The sequence below is a fragment of the Arvicanthis niloticus genome, chromosome 21 (assembly GCF_011762505.2).
Source record: "Arvicanthis niloticus isolate mArvNil1 chromosome 21, mArvNil1.pat.X, whole genome shotgun sequence".
In the NCBI taxonomy this organism is placed as follows: domain Eukaryota; kingdom Metazoa; phylum Chordata; class Mammalia; order Rodentia; family Muridae; genus Arvicanthis; species Arvicanthis niloticus.
This window is the reverse complement of record NC_047678.1, coordinates 11125786-11143124: the sequence shown is the minus strand read 5'-3', so window position 1 is coordinate 11143124 and position 17339 is coordinate 11125786. Positions and strand designations below refer to the sequence as shown.

Sequence of the window (17339 nt, the reverse complement as noted above, 5' to 3'; positions counted from 1 at the left end):
TCCTGTCTTCTCCCTGTATTCCATATTTCACCATTTATATATTAGCCATGGGTTTTTTCTTAGAGGTCCTTTATCAGCTTGATGTCTATTCCTAGTTCACTGAGGTTCTTTTTTTTTTTTTTTTTTTTTAATCATAATTCTCTCTGTAGCTGGGCGGTGGTGGCGCATGCCTTTAATCCCAGCACTTGGGAGGCAGAGGCAGGCAGATTTCTGAGTTCGAGGCCAGCCTGGTCTACAGAGTGAGTTCCAGGACAGCCAGGGCTACACAGAGAAACCCTGTCTCGAAAAAACCAAAACAAACAAATTCTCTATGTATGCTCAGTGCACAATGATTGAGACTTTGCATACTACACATGTACTTATGTCCTCACCCAAATGTTAGTGGGTTTTTTTTTTTAAAAGTCACATTAATGTTTTTTTAAAAGTCACATTTATCAAAAAATTGGAAGGACTCAACTAGAATGTAATGTTTTGTATGGGTACACTATTGTGACAAAGCTACCATACCACAGTCAGATCTTAATAATAACTGAGTGAGTATATAAGGGCTCAATTTTTGCAATTATTTTGTAAATTTAAAATAGTTACAAGAGTGTTTTGAAAGAACATGGTAGTGAGAGTTTAAATTGGTTTAATTGTGACTTTGACACCTTTAGTTGAATAGTAAAAAACATAGGCCAGGCTGATAGTGTACGGAGGGTTCTGACTTGCCCTGGGAGTCAGGTCCTCTGGAAGGGAAGCCTGTGCTCTTAACTGCTGAGCCATCGTTCCAACCCACAATCTCATTTTTTGAGACAGTCCTCTCTCATTGAGTCTGAGTAAGCTGTTTCTGAATCTACCTATTTTAATCCCCGAACACTGGATTTAAAGCACTCCCAGATTTTATGTGGGTGCTGCAAACTTAAACTCAAGTCATCCTGCGTTCCCAGCAAATGTTTTTACCCACTGAGCCACTTCACAAGCCCCACAAGTCCTTTTTTGAATTTTGAGACAGGGTCTTACTAAGTGACCCCTGCAGGCCTTGAATTTGATTCATCTGTACCACCAGGCCTTGCCTAGATGATGATGGTGAGTTGTGTGTTGGCATATGAGTTGTAGTGTCTTGTTACTAGAATTTTCTAATAGATTAAACTACAATTGCACTTGCCACATTTTGTCAGGAACATTTTGTTCTATTTGTTTTTAGCTCTCAAGAGGCCCAGATAACATGATAGCTTTATATACTGAGAGAAAGAGCAGTCAGCCAGGCAGTGATGGCATGCCTTTAGTCCCAGCACTTGGGAGGCAGAGGCAGGTGGATTTCTGAGTTCAAGGCCAGCCTGGTCTACAGAGTGAGTTCCAGAACAGCCAGGGCTATACAGAGAAACCCTGTCTCGAAAAACCAAAAACAAAAAAACAAAAAAGGAGCAGTCTACAGCTGTTGGTAGACAAGCCCCTAGAGCTGAGAGGCCTGCAGAATAGCTTCATGAAAGAGGGGATGCTGTGCAGAGGACAGGGGCAGAAGGACTGTCCAAAGAAGGGCCTGTGGAGGAAGCCATGGGGCACCCCTACTGGGAGCCAGCAACAGCAGAGGCCACAGAGACATGGGATTTGAGGGCTGCACCCGGCTCTGCCATAAATGGCCCATTTGCTTCAGTCTTCCTCCTAGGGGTTTGGAAACAGCAAAATCTCTAAATCTGCTCTTCTGGGATCTCCATCTGGCTGGCACCAGCACCTCTACCATACTCCCAGCTAGTGATGCTTTTTCTGTCCAGAGAGATGGAACAGAAAGAATGTCAGAGGGCTAGGCCCAGTCTGGGGAGGAATTCACTGTGTGTTTATTGAATACACAACATAGAAAAGGTAACCACTGCAGCTCTCACTATGTGAAGAGAGCTGGAAAGAGAGACGATTCTAGGTCCACGTGGGTTTGGATCATTTAAAAACCACATTCAAAGCTTTATGGCTGGTGATGGTGTCACATGGGTGGGCTTGTTGCTGGTCAAGTTCTTCCTTACTGTCTTTAGGCATCTACACGTCGGCACAGTTTTCTCCAGGGCGGCATTCTCGTCGAAGGACCAGTTCCTTTGTCTACCAACCAGTTGGCTGTGCAGCGGGGGCTTACACCTGAGGGATGGGGTAGGAGGCACAGGCAGCCAGGCCACACATGTTCTTCCCACGCTCAATGAGGAAGTACCTGGGCAGAGAGAGAAGGAATTGAAGACTGATTAGTAACATCTGCACCTCAGAACTTTCTGGAATGTTCTGGTGCAAACCAAGACTTGACTTAAGAGATTATGTTCTCTGTATTTCCTCACAGAACAGCTACCACAGGTTAAAATGGCTGGCCTCACTTTATAACGAATTTCTTCCTTTTTCTTCTTGTGTATCCTACTTCTCCCCAGGATTGATGGAGGCTCCCTCCTTCTGCTGTTTGGGTCTTCACATAGCTATCTAACAGCAAGTACAACTTCCAAAAAAAGAATCTCTCCTTTTCAGGTCTGTCTGTCTGTCTGTCTGTCTCTTCATCCTGACTCAAAGGAAGGGCTGTCACTAACAAATTCATTGCTTTCATTTCTCAGACCCTTCCAGAGGTTGGTTTTGTCCCAGCAAGATGTTGAGGTCTGCCTGTTACATTCAGTTAGAGACCACATTAAGCCAATTAGTGTCCTGTACCCTGAAGACTCACTAGGACCTGGGATCCTATGAGGCGGGTCTTGCTAACAGGGCCTTGGCATATGAAGGTTCCATTCTCCTGTTTCCCCTTCCTTGGCCTGGCTAGAGCTTGCTGTCCAACTCTTTAGAATCTGTAAGTTTGAGGTAGTGATGCCCCCCACCATGGTGCGCCTCCAGACATTAGCAACATGTGCTTACCCATTGTCCCCCCACTGGGAGCCCCAAGAGTTTTTCACAATCCAGTAGAGTAATCCATTCTGTTCTCCATAGCCAACAGCCAGGACTGCATGGTTTACTTTATCTGGAGTTTTATGACAGGATTTACTGGAAATGAAAGTGAAATTTATAAAGGCTTGTAGTATAGGGAGGATAAAGGTAAGGACTGTCACAAGGGCTCTCTAGTGCTGTAGAGATGTTTCCCATTGGGGGCAGGGTGGTGTGTTGGGTATCAATCAGCTATGGCTGACAGACTACAGTGGCCACATGTTGATTCAATGGACTTGGAAAGAAAGATGGCATAAGTCTTTATTCCTAGCACTCTGGAGACAGAGGCAAGCAGATCTCTGAGTCTGAGGCCAGCCTGAGCTACAGAGAGAAACCTTGTCTCAAAGAAAGAAAAGAAAAGAAAAGAAAAAAGAAAAGAAAAGAAAAGAAAAGAAAAGAAAAGAAAGAAAAGAAAAGAGAGAGAAAGAAAGAAAGGAAGGAAGGAAGGAAGGAAGGAAGGAAGGAAGGAAGGAAGGAGGGAGAAGGAAGGAAGGAAAGGAAAGAAAGAAAGAAAGAAAGAAAGAAAGAAAGAAAGAAAGAAAAAGAAAAGAAAGAGATCCCCAAGGGCATACAGAAATTAAATGGACTTGGAGCTGTCACCAGTATGAGTCGCAAGGAGTGGGACCTAAACCAGTGGAGTAAGAAGTGAAGAGTCCTTGAGGAGCAGGGGTTATACAGGAAACTATAAGCCCTTCCTCATGGCTCCGGTGAGGGAGTATGGGCAGGATGAGAAGAGACAAAGGAGGTTTGATGACAGACCTGTGCAGAGGAAGAGGGGAGCAAGACCACCAAAGACAAGCTAAGGCCCTGGGTAATGGGGAGGCCTTGGGTATTTATATCCAAGGCATCATAGGGTACAGGAGATGGCTCAGGGCGTAAAGGTGTGTCACCCAGGTCTTGAGGATTGGAGTTCAGATTCCCAGCATGTAAAAAGCCAGCTTGCTTTTGTGCTGGGGAAGTGGAGACAGACAGATTCCTGGAGCTCACTTGCCAGCCAGACCAGCTCAACCGTTGAGCACTAGAGCTAGTGAGAGACCCTATCTCAAAAAATAAAGTCATCAGGGAAGACACCTTAGAGTGACTTCTGGCCTCCACATACATACACATACAAGTGCATGTGCATTTACATAGTTATGTTGACTTCTAGGCTTCACATGCATATGCATGTACACTTGGACACACGCCCATGACGATTATATAAATATATATCCCCTTACACAGAAATTTTCATGGTCAGAAAATCACTTCAGAAGGATTCTGGGTCCAAATGGAGGAGGGGCCAGGATGTCTGTTGTAAGAGAGACAGATGTCAGGAGCAAGCCAATGATGGGCTGGAATAGGTAGGAGAAGAGAGTGAGCAAGCAGCCTGTTGTACCTCTAGCCTCAGCATCAGGGATGTGGGTCTGCTAACAGACACAGAGGTCTTTAAGGAGCGCTGGGGTAGGAGGAACACGGGGTTGGAGGTTTCCATGGCCACCCAACTAAATTGGCAGGGTCTAATAATACTCAGATCTAAGCATGGGTCTAATACTTGGAAGGGGCTTGGTGGGCCATGGATGTTCTTATCAAATAGTTGTGGATTTATGGTTATATCTGACAACTCCATAGAGGGCTGAGGGCAAAGCCCGGAAGAACATGGACATTCTAGGGGTAACTAGAAGACAGAACATGAGGGAGCCTGGAGAGTAGGGGAGTAGCCAGAGAGACTCTTTGCTGAATGTATTCCTGTTGCCAAACGGGCAGCCTAGGGAGTGTGGACACAAGAAATCCCATAGTAGACATGCTATGGGGGAGGGGATATGGTTTAGCTCATCAATAGAGCAATTCCTACTCCATGAGGTTCTGGGTGCTAAGGTGTCTCTGTCTTCCTGAAGAACCAGATAGTGAATTCTCTAGCATAGAGTTCTGGTGTCTGAAAACACCTACTTTCCTTTTCCATTTTTGATCCTCAACTTTTTTTTTTTTTTTTTTTTTTTTTTTTTTTTTTGAGACAGGGTCTCATGCCGACCAGACTAGCCTTAGCTCACTATGTAGCAAAGGATTACCCTGAGCTTCTGATTCTCCTGCTTCTGCCTCCTCAGTGATTGAATTTTAGACGTGTGCTGTCACACCCCCTTTGTGTGTTGCTAGGGACACACTCCGGGGTGTGCTGCCTGCTAGGCAAGCACTCACCAAATGAACTACATCTCCAACCCCATCTTCAAATATCTGACTGGATGTAGCACTTCCGTAGATGACCACAGAGCTCTGGAACATAGAATTTGGTCTTAGTCATGATTTTGCTATCATGGCTGGGTTTGTGGCATCCTTCGTTACCTCACTTTTCTTTGCTGACATAGAGACTTGGTTCCTGACACCCAGAGCTGCAAGAAGACAAATAGAGGAAACATACGCTAAGCCTCACAAATGCCGTCTAATTAGGAGTCTAGGTTGAGGCAGAAGCCATGTGCTTGAGGAGGTCCACCCGGTCTTATCTAGTCTCCTCTGAGTCCCCCTTGACTTACCTGGAGTAGACGCCACTTTTATACATCATAAAATCTTCAGTCACCTCAAAGGCAAAGCTTACAGGGTTGTATAGAGCCACAGCCTCCACCATGGCAGCCTCGTCATTCTGTGGACATAGGAAAGGCTGACAGACTTGCAGGCATCGCCCACCTCCCCTCCACGGTTACAGCCCAGAGCTGTGCAGGTAACCAAGGTAACCATGAGGAACAATAGCCCCTGCCACTTAGCAGCAATGGAGACTCCACCTTAGGCAGAGGGCCAGCATATTTCGCACTGAATTTTATTATTATTATTTTTTTTTGAGATAAGGTATTATGTGGGTCAGGCTGGCCTCAGACTTGTTTCGTAGCTGAGGATAACTTTGGACAATCTTCCTGCTCCATCTCTCAACTGTTGGGATTACAGGCTTGTACTACCATGCCTGGCTTGGATACATTTTATCTTTTAAAAACCTTTTAAAACTGAGCACGGTGGCACACGCCTTTAATCCTAGCACTTGGGAGGCAAAAGCAGGTGGACCTCTGAGTTCAAGGCCACTCTGGTCTACATATTGGGTTTCAGAACAGCCAGAGCTCTGGAACAGACTTGTCTCAAAACAAGATAAAAAGTAAAAATAAACAGAGCGACAGGGACAAAACGTGTCAGCCAAGTGTTCTACACTTATGTGTGACACTATGCCTCACTTTTGTTGTGGTGGTGTTGGTGCACCAAACCCAAGATTCCCAAGATTAAATCTTGTGCATGTTAAGCAAGTGTTCTATGACTAAGCTACACCTCATTTTTCTCTTCTCTTCTTTCTTTCTTTCTTTCTTTCTTTCTTTTTTTTTTTTTTTTTTTTTTTTTTTTTTTTTTTTTTTTTTTTTTTTTTTTGTTGTTGTTGTTGTTGTTTTTTCGAGACAGGGTTTCTCTGTGTAGTCCTGGCTGTCCTGGAACTCACTCTGTAGACCAGGCTGGCCTTGAACTCAGAAATCTGCCTGCCTCTGCGTCCCAAGTACCACTGCCCAGCCCTCATTTGGATTTTTATCTGCCTTATAGTTCTTCCTCCCAAATGAAACTAGCTCCCTTGTGGCTTCGGCCTTTGCCCTCCCTTTCTGACTGTCTGGGAATCTCTCTTTTGCCTCACACACAGCTCAGCCATTCATTCTCTCAGTCACAACTGACCACTGAGGCCATCCTACGAACAATGCAGGTATGAGTGTGGTGCTCTTGCTTCAGCTCCCAGGACTCCACATCCAGGAAGACAATCTCGGGGGCCTCACTGGTGGAACACGGATCTTACAGATCCACAAATAGGTAATAACTATACTGGGATAGAAAAAAGACTAGTCAAGGCTTTGAGCCTTCTGAGTAGGACCTGCCATGTTGGTAGGGGAAGCCAAGGTTATGGTAGCTTTTTAGAGGCAGAACACAGCAGCAGCCAGAAGCACCTGGCAGACCTGGAAAGTCTCCCTCCAGGGCAGAGTGGGTGGTTCCCACACTTTGTGTTTTAAGGGACCCCAGTTGGGAAAAAAACTGAGAGGGAGTCATGCTAACGAGATGCTTAGGAGTGGAAATGGTGCTAGAGATTCCGTGAGATTCCGCCAGTGCTCAGAGAAGGGCCGTAGAGCACAGGAGGAGACGGAGTGCAGTGTGTCCTCCTCGCTCAGGCAATGGGTTCCTTCCAAGTACTGCTACATTTCTTGGGAGCACAGGAGATCACAGAGGCCTGCCGCATTAGGGCAAGAACTTTGGTGGCTGGCACTGTTTGTACTGCTGTCCCCTATCTTGTCTGAGAGTTCTGGCCTGCTGTCTGGGAGCTCTGCTTGTGCTCCTGATGTGTCTTCCTGGGAACCAGACTAAAGGTAACTTTGGAGTGCTTCATTCACTTCCTGGTGACGTACAGTGGTCCAGAGGGCCAGTCTTGGTGGGTATGTTAAAAAAAACAAAAAAACAAAAAAAAACAGAGTTTCTTTTCAGGAGACGGTATGTCTCTATTGCAGGAAATGGGCTGTGTTGCTGAGGTGGCAAATGTGGGATCTGGAATGACATTCCTCAGTACAAATCCAACCCCACCTCCTAGCTCCTGGGCACAGTTTTTAAGCTCCTCCGAGACTTACTTTTCTCATCTATCCAATGGAGATAATCACCACATCCCTGCCTCTAATCACTCCAAACTGCTATTGCTATGGAGAGCCTGGCGTGGCCTTCTATTGGATGGCAGCTGCTGTCATTACATAAAGGACATGTTTGTAGCACACGGCCCCCTTACCTGCACATCACATCTGCACACACCTTGGTTTCTCACATAATACATACTCCTCCCAGAGTGAGTCCATGCCTACCAGACTCATGAGGCCACCCACTCACGAATTCTCTTGGAAAAGCAGGGTATGACTGTGTGCTCAGGAATGCTGTCCTTCAAGTATAACACGCATTGCCATCTTAGAGTGGCCCTGATCAGACTCAGGAAGATTTGACTGGATGACATTCCCTCATAGGTGGAGGGAGGGAGGTTCATGAGACTCTCACCTGTGGTTCCAGATACCTCCTCCCCCTCTAAGTCCCTGTCAAAGCCATATAAACTCTGTCACGGCTTCATGTGGTCTCTGCAGGATCTAGTGTACACAGAGGTGGTCTGGGCTATCTGTGCAGCTATGTGAAGCTGTTACCGTCTCTAGGAGGGGGCATTTTGATGATGCAGCTGTTTTTGAGGTTACTCACATTCCTGTAAGTAAGCCCAGCAAATTCGCAGGTTCACCAAGCTAGACTTGGGTGCAATGTGATTATTCTGGTCTGTTGTTGGTACCCTAACTGGCATGAGCAGGCATCTACTAACATCTTACTGGGAAAACTGAACGTGTTTGCCCAAGGTACTCAAGGTGAGGTGTGTGGCATACCTTATTAGAGGTATGATTGCTTACTCTCTTTGCCTCAGCCTGGGTGCCGAAAGGGGTGAGACACACTGTGCCTTTCACTGTGCCTGACAAGGGCGTGCTCCTCGCCTTTCCACACGCTGACTTGCCTGGGCCAGCCTCGAGTGCAATGGTTCGCAACCTGTGGGTCTTGGACCCCGTTAGGAGGTGTTGCTGACTGACTGATCCTTTCATAGAAGTCACATGTCAGATTTGTGATTCACACCAGTAGCAAAGTTACAGTTATGAAGTAGCATATGAATAACTTTATGGTTGTGGGTCACCACAACGCGAGGAACTGTATTAAAGGGTTGCAGCATTAGGAGGGTTGAGAACCACTGTGCTAGGGGGGTGGGGGTGGTGATAATCATTTGCATTTTAGACAAGTAAACAGACCCACAGGCACAAAGCCCCCTATAGACTTGTAACAGGACCCAGAGCATCCCCTGTCACCCCATGATTCCTTCCTGTCTTTCACCACACAGCCTTCACGGTCAGCAGGGGTCAGCAGTAACCCAGATTCCTCTATCCATGACAAGCTGCCAAGAAGAGCTGCTCTTGTGGTCTCCATAGCAGCACATACTCCCTAGCTAGAGATGGACGCAATACTCACGAGTGTGATGTTGACAACATTCTTGACGAATGCAACAGCTTTTTGGGGATTGAATCTGCACTGACCATTCTGTTCGGGGTGAAATAGAGAAGAGAATACAGATTAGAGGTGCTTAGCCTTCAGCTGTGATCACATTCTCCCCATGAACGTTGACAGCATTTTCTAAGTAGCCTGTATGCACCATGGGCTTGCAGACAGTGGCACTCCAGAGGGACTTGTCCTTAAAGGAGCAGGAGACACTTCTGTGCCGGCTTGGACATACACATAGTGCTTGGTCAGAGCCCAAGCAAGGAAGGACCTGAGCCAGCAGCCCAAGGAAATCAAGAAAGAGACGTTGAGTTGAACCCTATGTAGCAGGGTTGGAGGAACAGTCCAGGAACCAGTGCTGATGAGAGGCAGGCAGAGATTAAGTCACCAGACAGAAACTGGGGGAAAGGGATGTGGTTTGTGGGAGCCAGGAATTGACGGGCATAATAACGGGAAGGACTTGGCCTTGTGGGGGTGAAGCAGATCTCAGGAGTCTCCAGAGTTCTCTGACCAAGGTAGGTATATAGGTTGAGCTGGTCAGAGAGGCCCAGGGTGAGTGCAGATAGGTGTTTCCTGATGAAGAGGCCCAATTCTGGATGGAGGTGGACATGGTGGACCAGTGGAATCACAAAGGAGTGGCAATATGAGTTGAGGTGGGAGGGTCCTGAAGAGGGGTATTCACGAAAGAGAGTTGGTGCCACAGAAACAGGGGCGACAAGAGGTCCCTGCTAAGAGCAGAGGGTACAAGCAAGCACCACCAAGGCTCCCAATTTGAATGGCCACAGGGTGGAGGAGGATAAGGGGGAAATGGAGAGGAGACACAGCTGAGGCCACTCAGTTACCTTGCCAATGTATGGGTAGCTGTCTTCTCCCATGATGCCCTTGTTGTACAGGATGTACTCGAAAGCCTGGCTGGGGAGACCCCTGAAAGAAGGACACACATAAATCCTTCTGGGCCTGGCCTCACAGACAGGACTGAGTATCAGCTCTAGAGCTTGGTGACCTTTGCCCTTGCCCAGATCACTGGGGTCTTGGTAGGGCACATTCCAATGGCAGAGGTTTCTGAGAGATCAGCAGTATACCCCTGGTCTCAGCCACTGATGTCTGCATGAGTCACAAGTGCCCCTCTAGGACAGGGACCCCTGTCAGGAGAAGCAGGCAGCCCTCAGGAGTCTGAAAGAATTACCATCTCCACAATGCCATCTCTTCCAGGCATCCTCATGGCTAATGTTCCCCAGACAGCCTGCCTGACCCATGCCAGCCCCAGGTGGTAGCTACTACCATGCCCAGGCCACAATCTGAATTGAGACTTTAAAGACTCTAAAGGTCAATCTTTCTCATCTTACTACCTCCCACTAACGAACCAATGACCCAACCAACCAACCAACAGATCACTCAGATATCCAGCCTTTGCTCTTTCTCCTTATAACCCATATCAACACCCGACCTATGGCATGCTTGTGCATGGCTTATTCAACTCCAAGGAATGTTATCTCTGTGTGTCCTACTATCTCTCGGATCACCTGCGCCTAGGTCCACAGGGGCATATGGTGGGAACTGGAACTTGAAAAGAAAACGGCAGTAATATCATGAACCGGAGCAAATAGACTTCGAAAGATGGTGGGACTCCAGCATACCTAGGAGTCAGACTCTTGCCATGCATGGGCAGTCCGAAGATGGACAGAAGAAAGAGATTAAAAAATGCGGGGTAAGCATCCTGGCAGGTTGTAGCATCAGGCCAGGATGGATTCCTGGACACAGGTTAGAGCATGGCTTTCTGCAAGAGACCCTGATTAGTCACTGCTGCCAGAGAAGATGGCACAGGGGATGTCCCACTGAGGAGTGGTGAGGGCAAGTGGGTCTGATGGGAAGTCAAGGCTGAGAATATGCCCTTGAGGACCCTAGGGGACACTTTCTGCATATTATATGCCCAGAAACTTGTCTAACCGCACAAAACTCTCAGAGATCAGCTCCCATGGACAAAGAGAGAAGTATCACTGTGAAAATAAGCTACTTCCTAGTAACTTATTAAGAGGATGGCCAGGAAGCTGGCACAGAACAGCTTCAGGGAACGTGTCTAAGGGCCCATCAGTTCTCCATGTGTGAATCTGGAGCTTGGAGAGTGGTATGTTTCTCTCTCTGATTCTTTTGGCCACTTGTCCTGAGGCTTTGGTGTCTAGTGAGGCTGACCGTGCTGAGCACAGGGCCGGGTGACATCTTAGAAAGAGGCTGGACTCTTAGCCCCAAACCTTCATCTGTGAAATCTCTCAATTCTCTACCCATGGGGTTGATGGGATTTCATGACTATAGCAGCTACTGAATCCAATAGAAGAAAATGAGGGAGATGAGAAGAGGCGGGTGCTCCCCCTCCTGAACATACCCTTCGCAGCCATGATTGTTGAAGTCCTGGGCACAATCCACCAGCTGCTGCTCAGCCTAGAGGAAGAAGCACACACCCCGTGAGAAGATGGCTGAGAGGCCCTGGGGGTGCTGTTGTGAAGGGTCAGCACTCAGCAGCTCATTCATATTTGTGGCCTGATTGGTGTTGTGTGGTGATGATCCTGTATGATCTCTGAATATCCCAGAGTGTCTGTCCTGCAGCTGGTACATGTTGGGAGGGGCTCAAAATGACCTGGCTGCCAAGCAGGTGGGAGGGCACACAGGCCCTCCTTCCTGATGAACGCGTGTCCTGTGGTACAAATGGTGCCTCTCATGGTACTATGCCAGAGGGAGAGGGGTCGGGTTTAGAGCCACTGCCCCGTCACTCCTGACTTCCCTCTTCCCTATACAGTGGGACAGTTCTGTCACTTGTGGGACCCTTCCCTTGGTGGTTAGTGGATAGACAGCTCTCCCCTGCATGAAGCTAACAAAGCAAGGGAAAGAGCATATCTCCTAGAAGGACTATCTCCTAGGCAGTGCTCCAGAGCTCTTGTTGGTAAAGTTCCAGGCTGAAAAACTGAGGAGTATGGATACCCACATCGGCTCAGGAAGGAGCCCTTGGGGCCTTTCCTCACTCCCATTCTTTTTGGAAAAACATTAGCTGAGCTTCTCAGGCTAAATGTTATCAAGGTTGGGACCGTGAGATCCAATAGAACTAGAACTCAATGGAAATAGAACTCTTGGCTGACACCATGAAAGAGCTTGAAGGCCCAAGCCCAGTGACTTGAGAAGTGGACGGTAGGAGATGGCCTATGGCTGACTTCTTACCAAAGAAAGCATTTTCCCACTGGCAATAGCCACTGCCGACTCTAGGGCCCCCGTGGTGGAGAAAGTCCAGCAGCTGCCACAGGCCCCCTAGAGGGAACACAGAGTAGAGGGAGTCAGTGAATGTGCCCTCCAGACATAGCTCCACCTACCAGTGTGGGAACCTTAAAGCAATGACACACTGAGCCTTGCAGAGGAGAGAACTAGAGAGATGAAGGGGAAAGGCAGGGTCAGGATATGCTTGCAGAGGTGCTGTGAGCATCTGAGTTCTCTATCCTGGAATGAAGTCTGACAGCCTGGCTCTTTTGGAAGGAGAGTGTGGGGACTGCCACGCATACCTGATTTTTCACCGCCGAAACAATATTTCCTTTCTTCCGCCAGTCCATGGTGGAGGGGTAGGGGCCAGCACCACGGAGGTAGTTACTTTTGGTGGCTGAGCAATTCTGAAACAACCAAATAACTATTTTCAAGGAAACTGTAATCAAAATGTAATCACTGAAAGGGAATGAGAGGTCTGGGGAGATGGTTCAGTGGGCAAAGCGTTTGTTGTCCACAAATGAGGACCTGGGTCTTCACAGCTATGTGACTTTGTGACCCTAGTGCTGGGGGGTGGGACGGGAGACAGGCAGATCCTGGGGACTTGGTCAGAGTCTACCTGAACCGGTGAGCTCTAGGTTGTGGTGGAAGTGGGGTAGTTGTGGTTCACGCCTTTAATCCTAGCACTCAGGAGGCAGAGGCAGATGGGTCTCTGCAAGTTCAAGGCCAGCCTAGTTTACATAAAGAATTTGAGGTCAGCCAGGGCTGCATAATGAGACCTTGTCTGGAAAAAAAAAATGGTGAAGGTCCTGGAAAGATGGCTCAGCACCCAGCAGCTGAGGGCCTTGGCTGTTCTTCCGGAGGACCCAGGTTTGGTTCCCAGTACCCACATTAGATGGCTAACAGCTATAACTTCTTCAACTTCTGGGGATCCAATACTTTTATCTTCTGGCCTCCGTGGGCACCCACATACATATGGCATATGCATATATGCACAGACACATATACATGTGCACCTAAATACATAAAAAATAAATCTTAAAAAAAAAATAAGGTGGAGAGCATTGAAGGAAGACAGGGATGCTCACTGTGGCCTCTCATGTGCGCATCACATATCGGGGTGTAGGCAACTGCTCTCACACACGCATCCACACAGGCAGCTACCACATGGGTATATCCACCACACACATGCATATACCACATATACGCACACAACACACACATACGCCATACACATATCCATCAGCCCAGCACATGCACATACCACTCACATTCAAGTACACATGCACACACACATACACATATACAAAAGGGAATGAGAAACGCTGTCATTCTGAGCACTTTTGAAGTAGATGCAGGAGGATCAAGAGTTCAAGGTTAGCCTTAGTTACATATCAAGATCCAGGCCATAGACTTATTGCAACTTGATATGCCACGGCTGGTTGATATTCATGGAAGATCTACCCTTTTTTTGAAGAGGAACAGAAAAGTAGATTGGGGTTCAAGGAGAGGAGAGGCAGAGGGGGTGTGGGGGGAGAGGGGAGAGAGGAAACTGCAGTCAAGATGTTAAAAAAAAAAAAAAAAAAAAAGCCTGTCGGAAATTCATTTTTAAGTGGACTCCTGTATTTTATCTGCTACTTCTAGATTCCGGGTTCCTGTTGTAAAGGCCAGAGCCCTGGACTGAGGGGCTGTTGAGAGATGGATGCTACTGCTCCCTCACAGAATTCAGGGACATTCATACACCCACAGGCATGGCTGGGGATAGGGTTGAATCTAGCTGGACAAACCGCATGCAGGCTTAATGTTTATTTCACAGGTTTGAGTGGAAAGACCCAGATTTATTTACAATGAACTACACTAACCTGAGGCTCTGACCAGAGGTATTTGTGTTTTATCTCAGCAAAGCTCATATCTGAAAACTGGTTCAATGCCACTGAAAAAGAAAAGGGAAACCAAACCAAACAAAGCCACATTGAAATCGAGGGTTGTGGTGACTCGCTAATAAACAACACAAACAAAAGAGAACGCCCATTCACCCATGTTCTATTTATAGCTGGTACAGCTTGGCTCATATATTTTGTATGATTTAATATAGCACGGTCAACTGATACCGTGCCTCTGAGTAGTTCAGGCAGACACACCCCAGGGCTCCTGGTGGATGAAGTAGATCTGAGGTGCAGCTAGGTACCCACCATGAGGCTGATGAACACCCAGGTAAAGAGAGGCCATATCTGTGCAGGTGTAGTGCCACCGGCACTGCACCCAGTGTTCAGTGCAACCCAGCCAGTACAACACTTGTCAGTTCCACTTCAACCCAAGTCAGCCCCTGCTCCAAGGTCATAAGCTAGTAGCAGACAGAAAAAGACAGAACTTCTGTTTTTCTTTCAGTTCCAGGCTAGCTGTGTTTCTAGTGACCCTCACCAGGAGTGAAGCTGAATTACTATAGAGACTGCTCAGAGCAGTCTGAGAAGCAAGACCTCACAGCGACCCAGACAGATCTTGGCTGTGTGAGCTGTACCCTCAGGTGACAGTGAGGGTGGGATGGGGCAGGGCTTCTCTAGAATCTTTTGTAAACTTCACTATTCCCACAGGTTACCAGTACTGTCTACATTTATATCCTGTACAGAATCCGAGATTCGCCAAAGGCATCCTCTGATTCTGAGTTTCTGCTCTCTGTGTCTGTTAGCCCAGAGTGGATTTTTTTTTTTTTTTTTTTACCAGCCTATGCCACTAATCATTTTCTTTCCAGATCTAGAGGTGTTCCTGCCCCTCCTTCTCTCAGATGCCTGGAGGAAACAGGGCTTCTCCCAGTACTTTTAAATGTGTGGTTCCTCTGGTTGTGGGCATGAATCTTCCTCCAGTTGTTGGCAAACATCTGTAGCCTGTGGTTGTACTCCACCGAGCTGTACGTCTTTTGATGCTAAAACAAAACACACCAGCAGTCAAGTCCTGAGAATAGGCGTTTTTAGAGATTTCCCCATGCCCTTCCCCTCCCTCCCAAGACTCCTCCAGGGCGTCATATATGTAGGCTGATTTCAAATGTCCCTAGATAAAATAATCAGGAACATCTAAGATTTCTATCCTACCTCTAGCCCTCAAGTGCTGGGCTTACAGGCATGTGTCACCATGCCTGGATTACATGGTGCTGAGGACCAAAGCAGAGTTGTGTACCTGCTAGGCAAGCATGCTCCCTACCTACCAAGCTGACTCCCCAGCCAATGGAGGTTTTCATTCTGCCAGTATCTCAGGACAGATCTACAGTTAGATAAGACTTTGTTCTTGTTCTCTACTGCCAACATCAGGAAGTTACGAAGCAATCCTTTACCTCCAGGGACCTGTGGCCAGTTAAGAGTTCAGGTGACCCCAGTGAGGAGACCTGCCAAGAGGAGGTGGCCTGCAGACATCATGAGCCATTGCTGAGCCACGTGTATGACTGACCCACCACTTTCAAAACCGTACATACTGATGTCCTCAATAGATTCTGCAGCCACGATGCAAAGTGCTCTGGATATAAACGACAACAATGAAGAGCAGGCGTGGAAGTGTTGCCAGGCTCATCACCGGGCAACGCTATTTGGATGTTCACTTCACTTCACTGTATCCTTCCTGGAGTTCGGTCAGTTTGAATCATGGAAAGACCCAGGACAGACAGAGCAAGGTTGGAAAAGTGCTCTTTTGTCTCAAAGCTGATACTGTTTAGTTTGCTAACTGGAAGCTTTGTGACAGGGAAACTTCAAAAGAAGAAGTTGGCCACTGACCTGTTTCATCCATGACTTAAAGTGAAACTTTTCTGTAAAGAAAAGAAAAAGAAAAAGAAAAAAAAAATTAGGTCTTCACATGCCTGGTGATCATGTTGACTCTAAAACCTAGGGCACTAGAGAGCTGATTTGCATTTTATTAATTTATTATATTATTTATTCTATTCTATAATATAATGTATTTATTATGAGACAGGGTCAAGCTCCATAGTCTTGACTGGCCTCAAACTCATAGAGCTCTGTCTGCTTTTGCCTCAGGGGGCTGGGATTAAAAGTGTGTGCTAGCCACACCTCGCTGATTTGCATTTGCAAAATACCAAAGTGGAGGTAGATGTGGGTTATCTAGAGCGTGAGCACAAAAGGGAACTCAAACCCTTTCTGCTTTATTGCCACAAGAAATTTTGAGAAACTGCTATTTATATGTGGTGCGTGGGGGAGGTGTGCAACCATGTGTGCACATGTGAAGGCCATAGTTGACTAGATGTCTTCCTCTGTCTCTCTCTCTCTCTACCTTGTTTCTTGAGACAGAGTGTCTGGAAAAACCCCAAGCTCAGCTATTTGTCTATACAGGCTAGCTAGAAAGCCCTGGGATCCTTCTGTCACTTCCTTTCAGCTCTGGGGTTATAGGTGTGTGTCCCACACCTGACTTTTTATGTGGGTGCCAGGGGTCAGAACTCAGGTCCACCCGCTTCAGTGATACACTTAAAATTTTGAAATTATATTTATTGATGTGTGTGTGTGTGTACATGTCTGAAGATAGTGTACATGTGTGTGTATGTGTGTGTGTGTGTACATGTCTGAAGATAGCTTTTGGGAGTTGGGTCTTTCCTTTCACTGAGTGGATCCCAAGGGTCCAGCTCAGGTCTCCAGGCCTGGTGGCAGCCGGCAACTGCCAGGAAAAGCAGAGATAGGTGTGTGACTGGTCCCTCAGGGGAAGAGATGCCTCTGCATGGGCCCGCTGAGACATCCCCTACTCCCATACCTCCCCACAGACCCACAGAGCATACTCTCCTTATCTCTTTATCTTTTTATAAGCACTTCAAACTGTTTTAGCTTTAGCAATCTGTATGAATACTAATATTACTTATCTTTGTTTCGTAAATGGAGCCACAGGTAATGGGGAAAGAAATGAGTATGGTTGTGTCCCCCATAAAACTCAGGCAAACCAGACGCTTGTGGCTTCTGGCTGTATCCTCCCATGTACAGCATTCGAAATCTCCATTTTAAATTTAAACAGCTGCCAAGGATGTGTTCCAAACTACTGTTAATGTTTTACATCTTTATTTTTATTTTTTTTTACAGCATGTACTTATGCTGTACCTGAACACACCGTGGTGTGAGTGTAATGGTCAGAGACAACATTCAGAAGCATGTTCTTGCCTTCTA

The 17339-nt window shown here is 47.0% G+C and overlaps 1 protein-coding gene across 2 annotated transcripts in view; it reads right to left on the bottom strand.

Moving 5' to 3' along the window:
- Positions 1–1795: 1795 nt before the first annotated feature.
- Positions 1796–17339, bottom strand: part of Ctsh (cathepsin H) — a 19320-nt gene continuing 3776 nt past the window's right edge. Inside the window, exons 2-12 of one of the 2 annotated variants that reach the window (XM_034484544.2) lie at positions 15954–15985; positions 15010–15115; positions 14058–14128; positions 12498–12602; positions 12163–12249; positions 11336–11391; positions 9798–9879; positions 8929–8997; positions 5424–5530; positions 2854–2979; positions 1796–2176 (exon numbers count right to left, since the gene is read on the bottom strand). In XM_034484544.2, the coding sequence (XP_034340435.1) occupies positions 2101–2176; positions 2854–2979; positions 5424–5530; positions 8929–8997; positions 9798–9879; positions 11336–11391; positions 12163–12249; positions 12498–12602; positions 14058–14128; positions 15010–15115; positions 15954–15985 (917 nt within the window). In that variant the 3' untranslated portion in view covers positions 1796–2100. Of the gene's footprint in view, positions 2177–2853; positions 2980–5114; positions 5283–5423; positions 5531–8928; positions 8998–9797; positions 9880–11335; positions 11392–12162; positions 12250–12497; positions 12603–14057; positions 14129–15009; positions 15116–15953; positions 15986–17339 lie in introns of those variants that run through there. The other variant, XM_076917306.1, reaches the window with a different exon arrangement.